General features: G+C 46.3%; 1 protein-coding gene across 3 annotated transcripts in view; it reads left to right on the forward strand.

Annotated features, from left to right (window-relative positions):
* The first annotated feature begins 965 nt into the window (after positions 1-965).
* Positions 966-24201, forward strand: part of ddx41 (DEAD-box helicase 41) — an 87239-nt gene continuing 64003 nt past the window's right edge. For 2 of the 3 annotated variants that reach the window (XM_072483234.1, XM_072483237.1), the window contains exons 1-5: positions 966-1106; positions 5722-5799; positions 6777-6933; positions 11021-11095; positions 13444-13504. In XM_072483234.1, coding sequence (XP_072339335.1) covers positions 1065-1106; positions 5722-5799; positions 6777-6933; positions 11021-11095; positions 13444-13504 — 413 coding nt within the window. In that variant the 5' untranslated portion in view covers positions 966-1064. The remainder of the gene's footprint in view (positions 1107-5721; positions 5800-6776; positions 6934-11020; positions 11096-13443; positions 13505-24201) is intronic. The other variant, XM_072483235.1, reaches the window with a different exon arrangement.

The following is a 24201-nucleotide window of genomic DNA, read 5'->3' on the forward strand; positions in this document are numbered from 1 at the left end:
TGTACATCCTATACCCTGGCGTGGCGGGGGGACCTGCTGGAATTCTTAACTCTTGAGAAGGTTATGTTTGAACTGAGGGGGAAGGATGGAGGCGTTATTTATTATGCACTTTCAAGAATTGGATTACTTCGAACATTGGGTGGGGGGGGTTGGGGGAGGGAGATTGTATGTGTTAATGGAGACTATGGGTGATTCCTGATTCCGTTTTGTTATTTGTTTACGTTAACATGTGGGCTTCGGTTTGGTGGGAGGATGGGATTGTTGTTGTTGATATGGGAATTGACATTGTATTCGTTACAGGTTATTGTTGGTGGGTGTAAATTTGGGAGAAAATGTGAAAAATAATGAAAATATTTTTAAAAATAGGGTGGGAATGGAAGGATACGGACTCCGTAAATGCAGACGGTTTTAGTTTAGGCAGGTACCATGGTCAGTGCAGACTTGGAGGGCCTGTTCTTGTGCTGTTCTTTGATATACCCTTGGGGGACATCAGGATGCAGGGTGGGAAGAGAAGTGATTCTCTGTCTCGGAGATGAAAGGGATGGAATCAGGTGAAGGCAGTCCATCCAACTGGACCACATTGGAAAGCAGTTGGAGGAGGATGGTGTGGTCAACCAGGTCAAAGACAGATCGAGAAGGAAGTTAATCTTGATCATATTGGATGGAATTTGTGGCTTTGCTCAGATTATTTTCACTCAAGTGGAAAACAATTTCCTTCTTATTCCACAATCCATTCCTTTCCTTCCACCTGATGCTTTTGAAATGTATTCCCTATGACCTGTTTTCCGAGCCATTGCTGGGTAGCAGGTTCCTGGGCTCTCACAACCCGATCCCGCCGCCTTCGTTCAAAGTCAGAGTCAGGCTTCCGGCCTTACTCGTGGCCTCGGTCTTTCTGCGGGGGAAAAAAACTCCCAGCACCACTAGTCGAATTGGAAACGGCGCCCGGAACAGGAGGGCGGACAGACTGGAAGCGCTGCTGCCCGGAGCCGGACGGTGGACGGACCGGAAACGCTGCCGCCCGGAGCCGGAAGGCGGACGGACCGGACATACAGTGGCCGACAATAATGGAGCCCCAGAGCGGAGAGAGGGAGCGCGAAAGCGTGAAGGTAAAAAAACTCAGAGCGGCCACGGGCGAGAGACTGCATTTCCATAGCATCTTTCATGCCCCAGGATCTCGCAAAGCGCTTCACAGCTGATGAAGTGTTTCTAAAATGTAGGAAATGCGACAGCTAATTAACGAGAGCAAAATCCCACTCACAACAGTATAATGTAACCCAGACAATTTGACTGTGGTGCTTGTTGGTCAGAACACCAGGGGAAAACATTTCTCCTCTTCACTGAAACCGTGGCAGTGAAAGGAGAGAGAACTGTAGTTTTATACAGTGCAACACTCACTTAGTACTGACCCTCCGACAGTGCAACACTCCCTTGGTACTGTCTCTTCGACAATGCAGCTCTTAACTGGGTACTGAACCTCAGACAGTGCAGCACTCCCTCGGTACTGACCATCCTACAGTGCGGCGCTCCCTCGGTACTGACCCTCCGATAGTGCGGTGCTACCTCGGTACTGATCCTCCGATAGTGCGGCGCTTCCTAGGTACTGACCTGCTGACAGTGCAGCGCTCCCTCGTTACTGATTCCCAACAATGCAGCGCCCCCTCCGTACTGACCCTCCGACAGTGCAGCACTCCCTCGGTTCTGACCCTCCAACAGTGCGGCGCTCACTCAGTACTGATCCTCTGACAGCGCGGCGCTCTCTTGGTACTGACCCTCTGACAGCGCAGCGCTCTCTTGGTACTGACTCTCTGACAGCGCGGCGCTCTCTTGGTACTGACCCTCTGACAGCGCGGCGTTCTCTTGGTACTGACCTGCCGACAGTGCGGCTCTCCCTTTGCAATGACCCGCCAACAGTGCGATGGTTTTTCAGTACTGACCCGCCAGCAGTGCATCGCTCACTCGGTACTGTCTCTCCGACAGTGCGTCACTCCCTCGGTACTGACCCTCAGACCGTGCAACGCTCCCTTGGTGGTCATGGAGACTTTCAGTCTAGGTTTTATGTTCCACACTGTAGAACGGGACCTGAACCAGTGACTTTCTTATTCAGTAGCAAGATTGCTACTCGCTGAATGACAACTGACATTGTACACAAATATGTAATTTATTTAATGTTACATATGTAAAACAAATTATGAATTTTATATATTGTTTGTGGGAACGTACTGTGGGTCTAGAACAGAAGGAGACCATTCAGCCCATTCCATTACTGACCATTCAATGAGATCATGTCTGATTCTTCTATCACATTTCGAACAACAATCCTTGGTTCCATAATCTTCCACACCCTGGCCTACCAATATGCTTTTAGTCTCAGCCTTGAAATGTTTACTTGACCAGCAATCTAAAGAGTTTTATGACACTTTGGAGCAGAGACTTAGTGCAGATATTTTATCTGAGGTGGAACCGCTGGATGGAGAGAAACATTTTTCTGGTTGGGGAAGTGCAGAACAAGGGGGCATAACCTTAAAATTAGAATAGGCCGTTCAAAAGGGAAATACGGACACATATCTTTTACCCAAAGAGTAGAACTCTGGAAAAGGCTATGTAGATGCAGCTGGAATTTTCATGTCTGATGTTGGTAATTTTTTGTCAGGAAAGATATGAAGGGCTATGGAGAGAGAAATGGTAAATTGAATTGATGTACAGATCATAATGCCGTGATTGGTGGAATAGACTTGAAGAGCTGAATGGTTGAACCCTGGTCCAGTGATCCTGACCTTCAGATCTTTAAAAATATATATTTTGATTGAGAAAATGTTTCACTATAACACGTGGAAACACAAAACAAATACAATCCCAAACGTACCCTCCCTACACTGCTCAAAAAGTAAACAAATTGAAACCAGTCAACATCCCCCCAACTTCCCTAACATCTGACGGTGACCAACTCCCTGAAATAGGAAATGAAAGGTTGCCACATCGAGTAGAAACTTTCTGCCGACCCCCCCCCCCCCCCCCCCCCCCCCATGTTCGATGTAATCCAATTCTCAAAAGTGCATAATGAATAACACCCATGAATTGTAGAACCCCCCTATTCTTCCCCTCAGTTCAAATTTGACCTTCTCAAGTGTTAAGAATTCCAGCAGGTCCCCCCCCGCCATGCCAGGGCACAGGGTGGTGAGGTTGATCTCCATCCCAACAGGATCCGCCTTCGGGCGATCAACGAGGCGAAAGCTACAACATCTGCCTCTACACCCGTTTCCAACCCCGGCTGGCCCGACACCCAATGCCTTTGGGTTATTAACTAGGGGGAGGCGAGAGCATCTGCTGTCACCACCGTCTGTAGCTCTGGTGAGTCTGGGACCCCAAAAATAGCCACCAGCGGGCAAGGCTCCAACTCAATCCCAACAATCCCTGACATGGTGTTGACAAAGGAGACCCAAACGCTCACACATTTAGGACATGACCAGAACATGTCTGTATGATTCACCAGATCTTGTGAACAACGCTCACACTTCCCTTCTATTCCTGGAAAAAAAACACTCATCCGTGCCCTGGTCAGATGCGTCCTATGCACCACCTTAAATTGAATCAAGCTGAGCCCTATCACATGAGGAGGTGCAGTTGACTCTGTGAAGAGCCTCACTCCACACCCTCCTCCCACCACCCCCATCAAAAACTGGACCCAGCTCCCACTTCCTTTTTACCTCATCCAATGGAGCTTGCTCTACTGACAATCTGACCACCTGAAAAACCTAAATATATTAGACTACGGAAGTGGGAATTTACCCAACAAATCTTCAAGGACGTCCACTCTGTACACATGTCCAGCCCCTTCTTCCCCCATGACCCGAATGACAAGTCCAAAACCGCCGGAACAGAATGATGATTTCTGAAGACTGGGGCTAACATTGACAAGGCACCCAGCTGAAAATGTTGTCTGAACTGTCTCCAAATCCTCAGAGTCGCTACCATCAATGAGCTTGAAGTAGACTTTGCGGGAGAAAATGGAAGGGGAGCCATAACCAAGGCCGTCAAACTAGTACCCTTACAAGCACTCACCTGCATCCACCTCCGTATGGAATCAGGATCTTTAAGCCACCCCCGCACTTTCTCAATGTTTGCAGCCCAATGTAAAATAACAAATTTGGCAGTGCAATGTTCCTCCGACTGCCTCCCCCTCTGCAGAAAAGTCCTATGAATCTGTGGAGTCTTGTCTGCCAAAATAAAGGAAGAAATCAGTTCATTCACCTTCACAAAGAAAGATTTGGGAAGGAAAACTGGGAGACACTGAAACAAAATCCTAGAAGGACATTCATTTTTACCAACTGGACCCTGCCCGCCACGGACAGAGGGAAGCTGTCACACTTCTTCAAGTCGGACTTAACCCCATTCAATAGGCTAGTAAAATTAAGTTTATGGAGCGAGGTTTAGTCTTGGACCACCCAGATTCCCAGATAACGAAAGCTAGCTCTGGTCAAACATATAGACAACATCCCCAAATTGGCACCCTTGCCTGGGGAGTTCACCGGAAAGTATTCGCTTTTGTTCAGATTCAACTTGTACCCCGAGAAGGAGCCAAAATTCTGAAGGAGCTTCATTATCTCCTCTACATTGGAGAGAGGATCTGTTATGTACAACAGCAGATCATCTGCATGCAAGGACACCCTATGCTCCCTCCCTCCCCTCTGTATTTTCCTCCACCCCATTGACGACCTCTGTGCTATTTCCAGAGGTTCGATTGCCAAAGCAAACAATAAGAGCGGACAATGGGCGACCCTGCCTTGTATCTCTATTTAACTGGAAGTATTCGAAGGTCAGGGCATTTGTATGAACACTCAAGGTGGGAGCTCTGTAGAAAAGATGGACCCAAAATATAAATCTAGGTCCAAACTCGAACCTTCCAAGGATCTCAAACAGATATCCCTATTCCACCGTCTCAAACCCTTTTTCAGCATCCATTGGAATAATCATCTCTGGTTTAGGGACTTGAGAGGGGGACAAAATAACATTTTAAAAAAAATTTAGAATACCCAATTAATTTTTTCCAATTAAGGGGCAATTTAGTGTGGCCAATCCACCTAGCCTGCACATCTTTGGGTTGTGGGGGTGAAACCCACGCAAACATGGGGAGAATGCGCAAACTCCACACGGACAGTGACCCAGAGCCGAGATCGAACCTGGGAACTCGGCACCGTGAGGCAGCAGGGCTAACCACTGCGCCTCTGTGCTGCCCTGGACAAAATAATATTAAGCAGTTGTCGTACGTTGGCTGAAAGCTGCCTGCCCTTAAATCCAATCTGTTCCTCCTAAATCGCCCCCAGAAGGCAGAGCTCCAAGCACATTGCCAAACCTTTTGGCAACAGCTTAGCGTCTGCATTCAATAGTGAAATAGGACGATACGACCAACACTTGGTCAGATCCTTAACTTCTGTCAAAATCAAAGAGGTCGATGCCTGCGATAATGTAGCTGGCAATACCCCCCAAGGAATCATCAAGCATATCTAACAACAATGGGACCAGCTGACCCGCAAATTTCTTGTAAAATTCAATTGGGAACCTGTCTGTACCCAGAGCCTTACCTGACTGTTGAGTGTCCCTCACAGTTCAGGTGAAACAGAAGTAATAGTCTTATCCCACCCCTCATGAGACTTCATTGCTGCCATTTCCTGGTGCAGCAGTAATTGTGTGCTCTGTACAGTAAAGTGCTATCTTGTATTACAGCGCACACTCTCGGATGATGAGGAGGAAGAGGAGGACTACGTTCCATATGTTCCTGTTCAGCAGAGGAAGCAACAGCTGGTGAGTGTTGACTGGATTTGTGTTTGTTGAGTTTGAGCAGAATGCTTTCACTAAGCTTGACTCTATGCTACGATCACATGGTTCTGATTGCTTTGATACTTTAGCAACTTGAGGAAGCCAGCGGTAGTACATCAGAGATTTATTTAACTACATACAATTTTCTGTTCACGGCAGTAACTTGCTCCCACTCCAGTCCTTGCTGGGAGAACTAACCACACCAGGCCCTGCTTTGGGCCGGCTTTTATATATAGTCTATAACAAGCACCAGATGGGTGGCCTCCGCCCCCTATCCCCCAGGATGTGTCCCCTGGCCGGGGAATCTAGAAAACGGGGGCGCAGTCTTAGGATAAGGGGAGTAAGCATTTAGGACTGATATCAGGAGAAATTTCTTCACTCAGAGGATTGTGAATTTTTGGAATTCTCTACCCCGGTGGGTTGTAGATGCTCAGTTGTTGAGTACATTCAGATCTAAAGGGACTATATCTAAAGGGGCTGGTTTAGCACAGGGCTAAAGAGCTGGCTTTTAAAGCAGACCAAGGCAGGCCAGCAGCACGGTTCAATTCCCGTACCAGCCTCCCCGAACAGGTGCCGGAATGTGGCAACTAGGGGCTTTTTACAGTAACTTCATTTGAAGCCTACTTGTGACAATAACCGATTTTCATTTCATTTCACTTTATGATCTTTTTTCATGCACCTCTTTCTTACTTTGTTGTGTTCTTGGGTTTGGTTCAGTGTGTGGTGTATCGAGTGAAACTTAGATTTTTTAAAGAGCCGGTGCTGTGACTGTCACTGCATGTTCTCCAAGTGTTCAGCAAGTGGTTTTTTTTCAGACTGGAATTTGAAGGCCACAGTGTGGGCCTAATAATGTGTGCATCTGAAATGAATGCTGGAAAAAAGTCTGTAACAAGATCATGCGATGGTTTAACTCTGAATTATTGCTGCTGCTTGGAAACTGATTGTTTTATTTGTGTGACCAGATGGAGAAGCTTGTGCGGATACGCAGGAAAGTTGCCTTGGATGATGATCAGGACAGTGACAGCGACCTCCGAGAGGATGATGGGGATGGTCCCCTGGGGCCACGTTCCAATATCAGCCTGTTAGACCAACACCAGCAACTGAAGGAGAAGGCGGAAGGTGCAGCATTTCTGTAACCATGTCAGGCAGAGTTCGGGAACAGGCAATTCTGTCCGGGGGGGGGGGGGGGGGGGGGGGGGCTAGCTTTGTTTCAATAAATTACTCAACATTGAGGACTGTCCAATCAAAGCAGCCCTTTGACAAAATGTGATGCAGAAATGTACGATTCTCCACTCCATGTGGGATATAGAGCAGTCCGGCACTCAGTGTGCAATATGGAGCTGCCTGACATTCAATGTGGGATTATGGAGCAGTCAGACACTCAGTGTGCAATATGGAGCTTTCTGACATTCAGTGTGCGATATGGAGCAGTCAGACACTCAGTGTGCGATATGGAGCTGTGTGACATTCGGTGTGCGATATGGAGCTGTCTGACATTCGGTGTGGGATATGGAGCTGTCTGGCAGTCAGTGTGGGATTTTGGGCAGTCTGACATTCCGTTTGGGATATGGAACAGTCTGACCTTCAATGTGGGATATGGAGATGTCTGACAATCGGTGTGGGATTTGGATTTATTGTCACGTGTACTGAGGTACAGTGAAAGGTATTGTTTTGCGTACTATCCAGACAGATCGTTCCATACATGAAAAACATAGGACATACCTTAAATACAAATTAAATACATAGACAGCGGGTGAAACATATGGAGTGTGCTACTCAGTAGTGAAGATGCGTGGAGCGATCAGTTCAGTTCGACATTCATTGTGGGATATGGAGCGGTCTGACATTCATTTTAGGACCTGGAACAGTCTGACATTCATTGTGGGATATAGAGCAGTTTGACATTCAGTCTGAGATTCATTGTGGGATATGGAACAGTCTGACATTCATTGTGGGTAATGCGGCAATCTGATTTTCATTTTGTATTATGGAGCAGTCTGACATTTATTGTGGGATATGGAGCAGTCTGACATTGTGTGGGTTATGGAGCAGTTTGACATTGTGTGGGTTATGGAGCAGTCTGGCATTCATTTTGGGATATGGAGCAGTCTGAGATTCATTGTGGGATATGGAGCAGTCTGACATTGTGTGGGTTATGGAGCAGTCTGACATTCATTTTGGGATATGGAGCAGTCTCACATTCATTGTGGGATATGCGGCAGTCTGACTTTGTTTGAGATATGGAGCAGTCTGATATTCATTTTGGGATATGGAGCAGTCTGATATTCATTGTGGAATATGGAGCAGTTTGACATTCATTGTGGGATGTGGAGCAGCCTGTCATTTGTTGTGGGATATGGAGCAGTCTGACATTGTGTGGGATATGGAACAGACTGACATTGTGTGGGTTATGGAACAGACTGACGTAGTGTGGGATATGGAGCAGTCTGACATTGTGTGGGATATGGAACAGTCTGACATTGTGTGGTTTTTTTGTTTTTAAAATATATTTATTTAAAATTTTCAACAAAGTTTCAACAAATCCCCCCCCAACAAAAAGAAAGAAACAAGAACACAACAAGAAGGAAACAAGAACACAATAAGAAGGAAACAAGAACACAACAACATTGTGTGGGTTATGGAACAGACAGACGTAGTGTGGGATATGGAGCAGTCTGACATTGTGTGGGATTTGTAGCAGTCTGACATTGTGTGGGATATGGAGCAGTCTGTCATTGTGTGGGTTATGGAACAGTGTGACATAGTGTGGGATATGGAGCAGCCTGACATTGTGTGGGATGTGGAGCATTCTGACATTGTGTGGGATATGGAGCAGTCTGACATTCTCTGTGGGATATGGAGCAGTCTGACATTGTGTGGCATCTGGACCAGTTCGACATTGTGTGGGATATGGAGCAGTCTGATGTAGTGTGGGATATGGAGCACACTGACGTAGTGTTGAATATGGAGCAGTCTGACATTGTGTGGGTCTTGGAGCAGTCTGATGTAGTGTGGGATATGGAGCATACTAACGTCGTGTGGGATATGGAACAGACTGACGTGTGAGATATGGAGCAGTCTGACATTGTGTGGGTTATGGGGCAGTCTGACATTGTGTGGGATATGGAACAGTCTGGCGTAGTGTGGGATATGGAGCAGACTGATGTAGTGTGGGATATGGAGCAGACTGACGTAGTGTGGGATATGGAGCCGACTGACGTAGTGTGGGATATGGAGCACACTGACGTGTGGGATATGGAGCAGACTGACGTGTGGGATATGGAGCAGTGTGACATTGTGTGGGATATGGAGCAGACAGACATTGTGTGGGTTATCGAGCAGTCTGACATTCATTGTGGGATATGGAGCAGTCTAACATTTGTGTGGGATTTGGAGCAGTCTGACAATTAATTTGTGAAATGGAGCAGTCTGACATTCATTGTGGGATATGCGGCAGTCTGATCATTTTGGGCTGTGGAGCAGTCTGACTTCATTGTGGGAAATGGAGCAGTCCGACATTCGTTGTGGGTTATGGAGCAATCTGACATTCGTTGTGGAATATGGAGCAGTCTGACATTGTGTGGGATATGGAGCAGTCTGACATTGTGTGGGATATGGAGCAGTCTGAATTAATTGTGGGAAATGGAGCAGTCTGACATTCGTTGTGGAATATGGAGCAGTCTGACATTGTGGGATATGGAGCAGTCTGACATTGCGTGGGATATGGAGCAGTCTGACATTGTGTGGGGTATGGAACAGTTTGACATTGTGTGGGATATGGAGCAGTCTGTCATTGTGTGGGATATGGAGCAGTCTGACTTAGTGTGGGATATGGAGCAGACTGACATTGTGTGGGTTATGGAGCAGTCTGACATTGTATGGGTTATCGAGCAGTCTGACATTGTGTGGGATATGGAACAATCTGACGTGGTGTGGGATATGGAGCAGACTGACATTGTGTGGGTTTTGGAACAATCTGACGTGGTGTGGGATATGGAGCAGACTGACATTGTGTGGGTTTTGGAGCTGTCTGACATTCGTTGTGGGATATGGAGCAGTCTGACAATGTGTGGGATATGGAACAGTTTGACATTGTGTTGCATATGGAGCAGTCTGTCATTGGGTTATGGAGCAGTCTGACATTGTGTGGGATATGGAACAGTCTGACGTAGTGTGGGATATGGAGCAGACTGACATTGTGTGAGATATGGAGCAGTCTGACATTCATTGTGGGATATGGAACAGTGACATTCATTGTGGGATATGGAGCAGTCTGATAATTATTTTGTGATATGGGACAGTCTGTATTCATTGTGGGATATGCGGCGGTCTGATATTAATTTTAGGATATGGAGCAGTCTGACATTCATTGTGGGATGTGGAGCAGTCTGACATTGTGTGGGTTATGGAGCAGTCTGACATTCATTGTGGGATATGGAGCAGTCTGACAATTATTTTGTGACATGGAACAGTCTGACATTCATTGTGGGATCTCAAGCAGTCTGACATTGTGTGGGATATGGAGCAGTCTGACATTGTGTGGGATATGGAGCAGTCTGACGTTGTGTAGGTTATGGAGCAGCCTGACATAGTGTGCGATATGGAGCAGACTGACGTGTGGGATATGGGGCAGTCTGACATTTATTGTGGGATATGGAGCAGTCTGACATTCGTTGTGGGATATGGAGCAGCCTGACATTGTGTAGGTTTTGGAGCAGTCTGACGTACTGTGGGATATGGAACAGACTGTCGTGTGGGATATGGAGCAGTCTGATATTGTGTGGGATATGGAACATTTTGAAATTGTGTGGGATATGGAGCAGTCTGTCATTGTGTGGGTCATGGAGCAGTCTGACATTCATTGAGTGATATAGGGCCCTCAGACCAAGTCTCATCATGAAATCTGGGTCGGTACAACGCTCAATATGGGATAGGGGTCAGCCTGACACTGAGTGATATGGGAAAATTGAAACAGGTCGGGATATGTGGCATCCGGACCAATACTTGCCATGGGATACTGAGCAGTGCGACACTTGCTATGAGATGCAGGGCAGTTTGCAATTGTCCGTGTAATGCAGGGTGGAGTGGGGCGTTTTGATTTGGATCATATCAGGCTGACTGTTCAATTCAGTGTTTATGTTCATGTCCCTTGACTTTTAATCTGGATTTGTCGCTGGGTGGTCACATTTTGATTTGTGTTTTGCAGCACGTAAAGAATCTGCGAAAGAAAAACGTCTGAAAGAAGAGGAGAAAATTCTGGAAAGTGTTGCTGAAGGCAGAGGTCAGTTTAACTGTTGTAACTAATAGTCAGAGAATATTACATTGAATGCACAGCATAGTTGGTCTGTGTGCTGCTGTTTATAATCTACACCACTTTCCTTCCATTCGAAATACCCATTCTCAGCTCTCCCTCTCTCCTCCCACCTCACCCTCCATACCTCTTTGTTTAAATTCTGCCCTCCATTCCACTATGTTTCAACAGAATAGAAAACTAAAGATCTTTGGATTCCCTTGAAGCTCACTTCACCGACACCATGGTGCCCAGGAAATCCAGTGAGGACAGACTGCATGTGATTGACAGATCATCAGTCAGAAGAATGGAGACCCCAGGGAGGTGTCCATATTCTCTGGCTTGATTCACGCAGATATCTGTGGAAGGATCTTTTAGATCTGAAACGGTTAACTCTGATCCACTCCACAGATGCAGCCAGATCTGCTGAGTTTATCCAGCATTTTCTATTTTTGCTTTAAATCTGTGCCGCCTCGTTCTCAATCCTTTCACCAGCAGAAACAGTTCTCTGTATCTACTCTGTCCAGCCCCATCCCCCTGATTTTGAACACCTCATTTGAATCTTCTCTCCAAGAAGAACAGTCCCAACTTCTTTCATCTATTTTAGAACAGAATTCATAATCCCTACAGTGTAGAAGGAGGACGTTCAGCCCATCGAGTCTGTACTGACTCTCCGAAAGAGCACTCTACCTATGCCCATTCCCCTGCCCTATCCCCATAACCCCGCGCATTATACATGACCAATCCACCTAACTTGCACATCTTTGGACACTAAGTAGAAACGGCATGGTAGTACAGTGGTTAGCACTGTTGCTTCACAGCGCCAAGGTCCCTGGTTCGATTCCCGGCTTGGGTCACTGTCTGTGCGGAGTCTGCACGTTCTCCTCATGTATGCCTGGGTTTCCTCCGTGTACTCCGGTTTCCTCCCACAAGTCCAGAAACACGTGCTGTTAAACGAATTGGACATTCTGAATTCTCCCTCCGTGTACCCTAACAGACGCCGGAATGTGGCAACTAGGGGCTTTTCACAGTAACTTAATTGAAGTCTTAATGTAAACCTAATGTGACAACAATAAAAATTATTATTATTATTACATTTAGCATGACCAATCCACCTAATCTGCCCATCTTTGGATTGCGGGAGGAAACCACGCAGATACAAGGAGAATGTGCAAACTCCACAGACAGTCACTCAAGGCTGGAATTGAACCCAGGTCCCTGGTGCTGTGAGACAGCAGTGCTAACCACTGTGCCACCTTGGCTGAAGTTTCCTATCCCTGGAACCATTTTAGTGAATCTCTTCTGCACTCTCTCCAATATGTTTGCATCCTTTCTAAAGTGTGACGCCCAGAGCTGAACATATTATTCCAGCTGAGATCTAACGCGTGCCTTGATAAGTTCAGCATAACCTCCTTGCTCTTGTACTCCATGCCCCTATTGATGAAACCCAAAATATTGTATGCTTTATTAACTGCTCTCTCCACCTTCAATGATCTATGCAGGTATACACCGAGATCTGTCTACTCCTTTAGAATTGCATCCTTTATTTTGTTTTATCTCTCCATGTTCTTCCAGTGACAGTGATGCTGATACTGGCTGTGTTCACTGCCAAGTTGCTTGGTCAAGGCCTCCGAGATATTGCTGTGTGTGGAGTCATATAATCATGTAACACATAAGGATGCTATTCAGCCCATCATGCCGATGCCAATATTTTAAAGAACTATCCAGTTATTCTCCCTCCCCTGCTCTCTCCCTATAGCCCTGCAAATTTTTGTTTCCAAATTTATAAACGGTTCTCTTTCGCAAATTATTTTGGAATCCACTTCTATCGCCCTTTTAAGGCAGTGTATTCCAGATCATTACTAAGTGTAAATACATTTCTACTCACCTTACCTTTGCTTCTTTTGCTGATTTCCTTTATTGGAAAAAGAAAGAATTGGGTACTCTATAATTTATTTTTAAAAAAAAATCTGTGTCCCCTGCTTACTATGCCTTCTACCTGCGAGTTTATTTCTCCCCGGCTAGTCTATTAAAACTCTGAACGTTTCTTATAAATCGTCCATTGCCTTCCCTGCAAGGAGGGAATCTGCCTGTTGGTTCTTTTGCCATCCTACATTGCAGGCAGATTTTCCCAGCTCTGCTCAGTCCAGTTACTGTGAGTGTACTGAACATTCATAGCCATTCCTAGACTTTGATTTCTGGAGAGCTCGCTTGGCCATCATTGATTAAAAGAAAAACAATCCTTGTTATAATCCTACCCGAGCAAATCATGGGCTCATACTGCTGACAGCAAGACATTGGCAAGCTGTGGTCAAACATTGCTTTTATTTCTTTTGTAGCTCTGATGTCTGTGAAGGAAATGGCGAAAGGCATAACCTATGATGACCCAATCAAAACCAGGTTCGCTTCCCGATTTAATTATTCCGTATTTCTTGTGTTGTCAAAGACTTGAGAAACTTGCGAAAATTTTGAAGTTGCAGTGCAAACTACTGTGCAAATTAATTATAAATAGAATATATTGAAATTGGTGCAAGTAAGATTGATGTGATTATAAACCATGAAGAAACTGTGCCACTAAACAGAGCGGAGACAAATCATTTAAAAAATAAATAAATTTTGAGTACCTAATTATTATTTTCCAATTAAGGGGCAATTTAGCATGGCCAATCCACCTGCACATCGTTGAGTTGTGGGGGTGAAACCCACGCAGACATAGACAAACTCCACACAGACAGTGACCCGGGGCCGGGATTCAAACCCGGGTCCTCAGCGCCGTAGGCAGCAGTGCTAACCACTGTGCCACCATGCTGTCCTCGGAGACAAATCATAATAGTCAACACTAGATGAGGAAGACCAAAAATTAGTTAAAGGAGAAGTCAGTTTGACAAATTTAATGGGGGTGCAGTCAGTGTGTACACGGATGTTCAGAAAGTGCAGCTAATATGTTACAGAGGGCACTTGCTGCAAACTACCTCTGCTGCTTTGTCCCTACCCCAGTTGGTCTCTCAGCCCCCATCCTGTTCAGCAGGTCCCCTATGCCCACCCCAGCCCGCTAAATCACTGCAGCGCTGCCCACTAACCACCATCTCGATGGGTATGCCCTTGCTGCCCCTTTGGGTTCATCCCCACTCAATTGGTTTGGTCCCTGCCTGCCTGAGTGTGTATGTCCTACACCTCATCCATGCGGGCAACCCCACTCCACCCCTATATGGGCAGTATTCAGTTGTCCCAGTTGCAACACTTTGCTGTCAAACCAAGGACAGGACTTGACACAGTTGCTGCAGTCCATCCACTCGCCCTGTGTTAACACGAATGTGTGCCCCGTGTTGTTGGAATACTGAAAATGCAACTAGATGACACTGTCCGCACGGAGTAAGTTGCACCGGCCAGTGTACTGTTGAGCAGAGACTCATGTAGACCTAAGCATGGAGACAGCTCCAAGCTTGCCCCCTTTGCTGTACACATGAAAATAGTTTTAGTAGTTAATAAAGAGTAGCAACACCAAAATTCCTTCCTTGATTCGGAGATGGACTGGGGTGGGCACAGTAAGAAGTCTTACGACACCAAATTAAAGTCCAACAGGTTTGTTTGGAATCACTAGCTTTCGGAGCCCATCTCCTCCATCAGGTGAGAGAAGAGGTGGGTTCCACAAACACATATATAGACAAAGTCACTGATGCAAGATGATATTTTGAATGCGAGTCTTTACAGGTAATTAAGTCTTTACAGGTCCAGACTTTGCGACTGGAGAGAGGGCTAATCACAGGTTAAAGTGGTGTGAATTGTCTCAAGCCAGGATGGTTGGAAGGATTTCGCAAGCCCAGGCTAGATAGTTGGGGGGTGAATGTAGTGAGACATGAATCCAAGGTCCAGGTTGAGGCCGTACCCATGCGTGCGGAACTTGGCCATCAGTTTCTGCTTGATGATTCTGCGTTGTCGCGCATCCTGAAGGCCGCCTTGGACAACGCTTACCCGAAGATCGGAGGCTAAATGCTCTTGACTACTGAAGTGTTCTCTGACTGGAAGGGAACATTCCTGCCTGGTGATTGTCGCGCAATGTCCGTTCATCCGTTGTCGGAGCGTCTGCATGATCTCACCATGTACCACGCCTCGGGCCATCCTTTCCTGCAGCACATGAGGTAGACAGCGTTGGCTGAGTCACACGAGTATGTACCACGTACCTGGCGGTTGCTTTTCTCACGTGTAATGGTGGTAACCATGTCGATGATCTGGCACATCTTGCAGAGGTTGCCATGGCATGCTTGTGTGGTGTTGTGGTCGCTGTTCTCCTGAAGGCTGGGTAGTTTGCTGCAAACAATGGTCTGTTTGAGGTTGCGCAGTTGTTTGAAGGCAAGTAGTGAGGTTGTGAGGATGACCTTAGCAAGATGTTCGACTTCATCGATGGCGTGTTGAAGGCTGCGAAGAAAATGTTGTACTTTCTCCGCTTCGGGGAAGTACTGGACGACGAAGGGTACTCTTTCGATTGTGTCCCATGTTTGTCTTCTGAGGAGGTTGGTGCGTTTTCTTGCTGTGGCGCGTTGGAACTGTCGATCGATGGGTCGAACGCCATGTCCTGTTCTTACGAGGGTATCTTTCAGTGTCTGTAGATGTTTGTTACATTCCTCCTTGTCTGAGCAAATCCCGTGTATACGGAGGGCTTGTCCATAGGGGATGGCTTCTTTAATGTGTTTAGGGTGGAAGCTGGAGAAGTGGAGCATCATACCGTTGCGTGGGCTTGCGGTAAAGTGAAATGCTGAGGTAACTGTCCTTGATGGAGATCCATATGTCCAAGAATGCAACCGGTTCTGGAGAGTAATACATGGTGAGTCTGATGGTGGGATGGAATTTATTGATGTCATTGTGTAGTCGTTTCAGTGATTCTTCGCTGTGGGTCTCCAAGGCGGCCTTCAGGACGCGCGGCAACGCAGAATCGCCAAGCAGAAACTGATAGCCAAGTTCCGCACGCATGAGTACGATCACAACTGGGACCTTGGATTCATGTCGCACTACATTCACCCCCCACCATCTGGCCTGGGCTTGCAAAATCCTACCAACCGTCCTGGCTTGAGACAATTCACATCTCTTTAGCTTGTTATTAGCCATCTCTCCAGTCGCACTGTCTGGACCTGTAAAGTCTTAATTACCTGCAAAGACCCGCATTCAAAGTATCATCTTGCATCATTGACTTTGTCTATATATGTGTTTGTGGAACCCACCTCTTCACTCACCTGATGAAGGAGCTGTGCTCCGAAAGCTGGTGATTCCAAACAAACCTGTTGGCCTTTAACCTGGTGTTGTAAAACTTCTTACTATCTCTTGATTCAGCATCTGTTAATGAAATGTCTTGAGATGTTTGTGTTTCTTTGCTAAAGGCATTATAAAATATTAAGATGTTACTGCAACTCTAAAATGAAAGTTGGAATCACATTTAAAGGAGAGGAATATATCAAGCTATGGGGAGAAATTGATGCAGACGTTTTAAATTGCTAACACAGAACCTTTTATGCCATGAACGTTCGTTGTTGTATGGCTTTTCAACACATTATTGTCCTCAGAGCTTTAAATAGTTTGTGAATGTTTCAAACTGTCCCTGGCAAACTGATAAATTGAATAGTTGCTCATGAACATACGAATTAGGAACAGGAGTAGGCCATTCAGCTCCTCGAGCCTACTCTGCCATTTAATAAAATCGTGGCTGATCGGATTGTTGCTCAACTCCACATTCCGCCTATCCATGTTAACCTTTGACCCCCTTGTTAGTCAAGAACCTATCTAACTCAGCCTTAAAAATATTCAATAACCTGCCTCCACCTGTCTCCAGGGTAGAGAGAGTTCCAAAGATTCCAGACACTCCGAGAGAAAAAATAATTTAATCTCCCAATTTTGGGGCGCACTATATCCCCAAGTTGTCGTCCCTTCCACATAGGGAGACATCCTTTCACCACCCAACCTATCAAGTCTCCTCCAGGTCTTCTATGTTTCACGAAGATCGCCTGTCATTCTTCTAAACTCCAATGAATACAGGCCCAGTCTGTCGATACTTTCCACCTAAGATAACAACCCCCATCCCAGGTATCAGTCGAGTGAATCTTCTCAGAACTGCTTCTGAGGCATTTATATCAGTTTTTAAATAAGGAGACCAAAACTGTACATAGCACTGCAGATGTGATCTCCAACCACATCTGGTTAAACATCCCTATTTATATATTCCATTCCCCTTGCAATAAATGTCAACATTTAATTTGTGTTATATTTCTTTGTTGCCGTAAAGAGAAAAGTTGTGGAGGTGCTCACATTCTGGATTCTTGTTAAAAGGGCAGCACGGTAGCACAAGTGGATAGCACTGTGGCTTCACAGTGCCAGGGTCCCAGGTTCGATTCCCTGCTGGGTCACTGTGCGGAGGTTGCATGTTCTCCCCGTGTCTGCGTGGGTTTCCTCCGGATGCTCCGGTTTCCTCCCACAGTCCAAAGACGTGCAGATTAGGTGGATTGGCCATGATAAATTGCCCTTAGTGACCAAAAAGGTGAGGAGGGGTTATTGGGTTACAGGGATAGGGAGGAAGTGAAGGCTTAAGTGGGTCGGTGCAGACTCGATGGGCCGAATGGCCTCCTTCTGCACTGTATGTTCTATGTAATCTATGTAAAACACGATGAGAGGGTCATACTCTCGCAAACACTCTGCTGATGTCACTACACATCATGTGATGCATAACCAGCAGGAATCTATTCCCAGGTACATAACACCCCCCCTTTACTTAATTAGTGCAATGACAACAATTAATATTTATACAATAGATCCCCTGATACATTATTTCTATACATGTATACAATTCAGTAAGAGAGTCTCTGTGGTGGACGTCTATTGCTTTTTGATAGAATTCTGTGTTCTTGAACGTGGCTACTTGCAACCTCATTCCTTTCCGTAGATAGTAATTTCAGCATCTATCACTAAAGGCATTGGAAAGTCCAAAGACGCAGAATCTGAACTCGTCATTGTCTCTGGTCTCTGTTCCAAAGTATAGCTCTCTCGATCTTCTAAAGGTAGAACCTCTTGAGAAGTTCTGTGTACTTGCTTTGTGCAGCAAGTAACTGATCAGCATGATATCGTCAAACTCTTTGATCATCTGCCTGTTTGGTGTATGATATTGGACCTGTCTTTGCTAGGATCATAGCGGATACCTATTTCTTGTTTGTTGCGTAGCTCCTAGCTAACACTCTCTCCTTGGTTGAATACTCGCTTTTTAGAGATTTTCTCCCTCCTTGCAATTTGTCCTTGTTGTCATTTGACAATCTCTGAGGTATCAGGTGGAGTTAACAAATCAAACTGAACTTCAGGGAGTGACTATGTGGTGAGCAATTACACACATGGTGGCCCCGCCAGGGTACATTGTTCCTGGCCCTTTTTGCCCGGCTTATGGGCAATTCTTTGGAGGGAATTAGTGTTATTTGATGGAATGAGATCCCCCCATACGAGTAATGTCCGGCAAATATAACACAAGGCAGAAGTTGGGCAAGGGATCATCGTCAGACTTGTTCCTCGAGCCTCGGGAGGGGGGGGGGGGGGGGGAACATGGCGGAGGCTTCTGTTGTGTCATTGGCCCCTCAGTGGTCGACTGAGGCGTTGGTTAGCTTCTTGACCGAAGAATTTAAGAAGCAGTAGCAGGCGGTTGCTGATGATATGGAGAAGGCAATAGAGGGAGCTTTGGCCCCAATTTGGGTGGCCATGCACAAGATGGATCAGCAGATAGAGGTACAAGGGGCGACGATAAGGAAAATGGAGGTGGCACTCTCAGACCATAATGATCGGATTGTCTTCTTGGAGGCAGAGATGGCATGGTTGGCTGAGGAGCGTAGGGTGCCAAGGTTGACGATCTGGAGAATTGCTCCAGATACCAAAACGTATGAATCGTTGGGCCGCCGGAGGTCCTAGAGGGCTCAAACCCCATGGACTATATGTCCAAGATGTTCAGAAATTTCTGGGGAGGGGTCGAACTCCTGAGTTGGACCCGGCCCATTGGTCACTGAGACAGAAGCCCAGATCTGGGGAGCCACCATGGGTGATCATAGCCAGATTTCCTCGATACCTGGATAAGAAACGGGTCCTGAGGTGGGTGAAGGACCCTCGAGACTGGAGACGGGAGGGCCAAGATGTTGGGGCAGAGCTGATGAGAAGGCGTGTGGAGTTTAATAAGGCCAACGCGCTTTACAAGAACAACGTGAGGTTTGGTGCGGTGTGACCCGGCTCTTCGGGTGACTTTCAAGGTCGAGACGATTGCTGCGAGGCGCTGGAGGATGTGAATGAGTTTGTCAAGAAGCACGGACTGGGATTAAATAAAGCGCTTAAGGACTATGGAGTTTGTTTGTTCATTGTTAAGTTCATCTGTATTTGTATTTTTTGTGGGATTTTTGTAAAGTGGGGGCTCGGGATTGTGACAGGCCTCATTGGGTGTTTTTTATGGGCGAAGTTGGGGTTTGTACGTTGTACTGTTGGGTTTTTTTTGGGTGGGGTGTTGGATATTGATTTTCCTCCATTATTCTGCATTATTTTGTTTGGTATGGGCCGGGGATTGATTGTTGATGTCCTGTTTAGTTGACATTGATTTCTACCCTATGCGGGGGCCACCCTTCTAGCGGTATAGTTAGTTAACGAGAGCAGAGAAGGAAAAATGCCTGCAGTTTCTTGCCATTGGGTTTTTTTTTTAAGGTAATGAGCTTTTTGCTTCTGCTCTGTTTGGGTCTGGTGACAGGGAACTGGGGCGGGGAGCTTTTGTTGGCAGTTTCTTTGGTTTTCAGGTTGGGGTGGGGACGGTTCCTTTGTCGTTGGGCTGGCTTGATGGGGGAAGTGGAGGCCATCTTGGCTGTGCCCGGAGCTTGTGCAGGTTGGGGTATTGCTGGATTGCCTCACAAGGTGGATATGCTTACCCCTGGGTTGTGGGACGGGAGGGAGGCCGGTGATTATATCGGATCATGATCCTCATTTTGTGGACCTGATGTTGGAGCCGGGCAGCTCTCAGCGACTTCTGTGGAGACTGGACACGGTGTTGCTCGCAGATTAGAGTTTTTGTGAGCGTGTAGCCTCTGCCATTGGGGAGTACATTGAGTTCAACAGGAATGAGGCGGTCTCGCCTTCCTTGCTCTGGGAAGCCCTGAAGGCGGTTATTAGATGGGGAGATAAGTATCTTCTCATAAAACGCATAGGGATGAATAGGATAAAATGGAGAGGCAGAGGCTGGTGGACTCCATTCATGAGGTGGATTCTATTACTCGATCACCCCGACACCGGAGTTATTGGCGGAAAGAAAGAAATTGCAAATGGATTTGAGTTGTTGGTAACGGGTAAGGCGGTGAGCCTGCTGTGACACTTTTTATAAGTATGGGGAGAAGGCCAGTCGTCTGTTGGCTCACCAGCTGAGACAGCAGGCTGCCTCCCGGGAGAAAGTGTAGGTTAGGGACTCGGGTGGTGGGTTGGTTTCTGCCGCAGAGAAGACTAATGAGAGGATTGAGGCTTTCTAATGTGGGTTGTATGAGTCAGAGCCCCCGGAGGAAGCTTCATCAATGAAACAATTTTTGGATGGGTTGAACTTTCCGGAGGTGGAGCAGGAGAGAAGTCAGGAGTTGGAGATGCCGATAGGGCCAGAGGAGATCATGAGCTGTATTTGGTTAATGCAGGCAGGCAAAGCACCAGTCCGGATGGGTTACCCATTGAATTTTACGAAACGTTTTATGGTGAGTTGGTCCCTCTTCTGCTGGATATGTTTAATGATTCCATGTCTCGGGGGTGTTGCCGGCCATGCTGGCGCAAGCGGCGACTCTTGATCCTGAAGAAGGACAAGGATCCTATGGAATGTGGGTCATTTCGGCTTAATTTGTTGTTAAACGCTAGGTTGTTTAAGGCATTGGCAATGCGTTTAGAGCCCTGCTTACCTGGGGTGATTTCGGAGGAGCAGACTGGATTTGTTCAGGGTCAGCAGTTGTCGGCCAATATTAGGAGATTCTTCAATGTTGTATTGTCACCGTCCTTAGGGACCGAGCCAGAGGTAATTATTTCAATGGACGCGGAGAAAGCATTCAATAGGGTTGAGTTGGGGCACCTCTTTTAGATCCTGGGACGGTTTGGCTTCAGGTCAAAATTTATTTCATGGAGTATGCTTTTGTACAGGGCTCCCACCGCGAGTGTACGTACTAATGCCCTGAGCTCGGGTTATTTCCAACTGAACAGGTGTGTCTGCTGTCTCCGTTTTTGTTTGCCGTAGCAATCGAGCTGCTAGCCTTTGCGTTGGTGTCATCTAACAGATGGAGGGGTTAGAGCATGAGGGGGGGGAGCATAATGCCTCCTTATGTGGACGATTTGTTACTACATATCAGGGACCCACGCTCCAATGTTGGGGGATGATGGAGTTGCTCAGGATGTTTGGCTCCTTTCGGGGTACAAGCTGAATCTTGGCAAGATCGGATATTTTCCGGCGAACACCCCGGGGAAAACAGCTGATCTGGGTAGGCTACTGTTTTGTCCGGCCAGGACTAGCTTCCGGCATCTGGTATCCGGGGCCCATGGCTGGGTCTCACTCCATGAACTTAACTTTTCTAATTTAGTGGATGGAGTGTAGGCTGATTTGAAACGGTGGGATGCCCTCCCTTTGACCTTGGCGGGAAAGGTACAGATGGTGAAGATGAATATTCTCATGAGCTTTGAGTTTTTTTTCCAGAGTCTCCCAGTTTTTCTTCCCTAGGCTTTCTTTTGCGGGGTTAACAAATTGATATCTGCTTTTGTTTGGGCTGGTAAGACTCCTCAGGTTCGTAGGGCTTTTCCGTAAAGGGATGGGCAGTTGGGGGAGTTGGCACTACCTAATCTGTTATGTTATTACTGAACGGCAAATATTGATAAGGTGCAGGGTAGTTCAAGGATCTGGGACGGATGGAGGAGGTTTTGTGCATAGCATTGGGTCTGAGGGCCCTGGTTACTGCCCCACTCCTGTTTTACCCTGCTAGACTCTCTTCAAGCCTGGTGGTGATAGCCACTTTGAGAATTTGGAATCCGTTTAGGCAGCACTTTAAACTGGGTTCCATGTCACTGCTGGCTCTGATTTGCAGGCACCATAGGGTTGTGCCGTCTGGCTAGATTCACTATTTAGGGCATGGGAGAGGGAGGCGGTGGAGAGGTTCAGGGACATGTTTCTGGAGGGTACGGTTGCCAGTCACAGAACCGAGCAAATCTTCGAACACCTTCTCGTACTTCTTTGAATCCACTAATTGATCAACCATTTCCCATTTAAGCCTAATCTTAGCCAACCATACCCTGTCAAATACACCACGTACAATATGAAGAGGCAACTTCACCGTCTGTGAATTTGTTTCTACTTTCACCGTAATGTATCCTTTTAATGGTACAACCTCTTCAGTGTACGTCCTTGGGATCACATTTGACAGTTTTAAAGACAGACGCTTAAGCTTTTAATGATAAATTGTCGCAGGCATCAACGATACTGCTGGCCCATATCAATTTATATTTTAATTTCATGACCTTCAAGTTTTGGATATGTCCAAAAACATTGTTGACCGTCCTGCATTGACAAAATCACTTAGCTTTAGCTTTTGCAGTAGCTCGGTTTTGTTTTCTTTTGAGTGATTTTTAGCTTCATTCACTACTTTGTAGACACAACTAGATTGTTTGGCTGGCCTGCCCTTCTTTCTTGCACCTTCTTGGTGTAGAAGACATTTACTGAACCCAACATGGCGTGGCAATGTGGCCCTTCTTACCACAGTTGTTGCATACATTTGTTTTATTCCAGCATTCCCCCACTGAGTGTCCAACCTGTGTACAACAGTGACATGATTGCACCGTTGCAGCCTTGTTCCTTGAGGCATCGATTTTGTGGATCTTCATAGAGATGGCAATTCCCACAGCAGTTTTTTCGGTGAAATCACTTGCAGTAAGCAGCTTTCTCTGAATTGCTTCACTGTGGAGTCCACAAACCAACCTGCCTTGAAGAGTATCATCAAGTGGTGTACTAAATTCACAATATCTAGCTAATCTTCTTAAAGACTCTGGAAAACTACAATGTTTAATCTTCCTGACTACGGAAGTAGAACTGAAACCTTTCTGAAAACAATAGCTATTAAGGAGAAAAATGCGCCTCTAATATCTTAATTCACTGTAGGACCTATCTCCTGGTTTAGCTGGGTGAACTAGATTCTGTAACACATGAATGTTTTATGGCCAACTGAGCTGAGAAATGTTGCGACCTTTAGGATCTCTGGTGTCTGATTTATTATTAAAAACAATTGGAATCTTTCCTGATATGAATTCTATGTTTCATAATTCTCATCAAATGTGTCCATGGTGCCCGTTTTCCCCACCGTTTTTGGATCCCATCTCCTAGGATCTACATTTCCTCCCATCTGTGTTGGAAAGTATGGCGTACAAAATCCCTTGAACAAGCAACTTGGAAATATTTTCCTTTTTGCCTTAGTATTTCAACTTTTCGGAGGAGTAGTGGTTCGTGCAGAGGCGGAAGACTTTGAATTCCTCATTTCCCGCAGCCCGTGCAACTTTGCCTGCAGCCCAGCCCTGACTCCACTCACTTCAACGCAATCACCCAACCGACGGTCTTCTTACTCACAATTCCTGACAAAAATTTTGTCATACCTTCACATTGGTGGCAGCGTTTCGCCTGATGTCCATCCGTGTAAGTCCGGTCCCAAGAATCTTCTGTTGGTCCCAATGCCATCCCACAGTTAGTCGACAAAATCATCTTCAGCGATTTTTCTGCCTCAATCCTCATTGCCAGTTTTCTCTCCTGTTATATTTCTTTGTTGCCACAAAGAGAAAAAGTATGGAGGTGCCCATACTCTGGATTCCTGTTAAAAACAATGAGAGGTTTATTAAGGATGTTGCTCATACAATCAAGATACTGATCTGCTCAAAGCCCATGCAAACACTCTGCTGACATCACTATACATCGCGTGACGCATAACTGGCAGGGATATATTCCCAGATACATAACAATTTGCCTTTGAAACCACTTGCTCTGCCTGCATACTAATGATTCATGTGTCAAGACACCTAGATCCCTCTGTTCCTCAGAGTTCTGTAACTCT

The sequence above is a fragment of the Scyliorhinus torazame genome, chromosome 18 (assembly GCF_047496885.1).
Source record: "Scyliorhinus torazame isolate Kashiwa2021f chromosome 18, sScyTor2.1, whole genome shotgun sequence".
Lineage (NCBI taxonomy): Eukaryota > Metazoa > Chordata > Chondrichthyes > Carcharhiniformes > Scyliorhinidae > Scyliorhinus > Scyliorhinus torazame.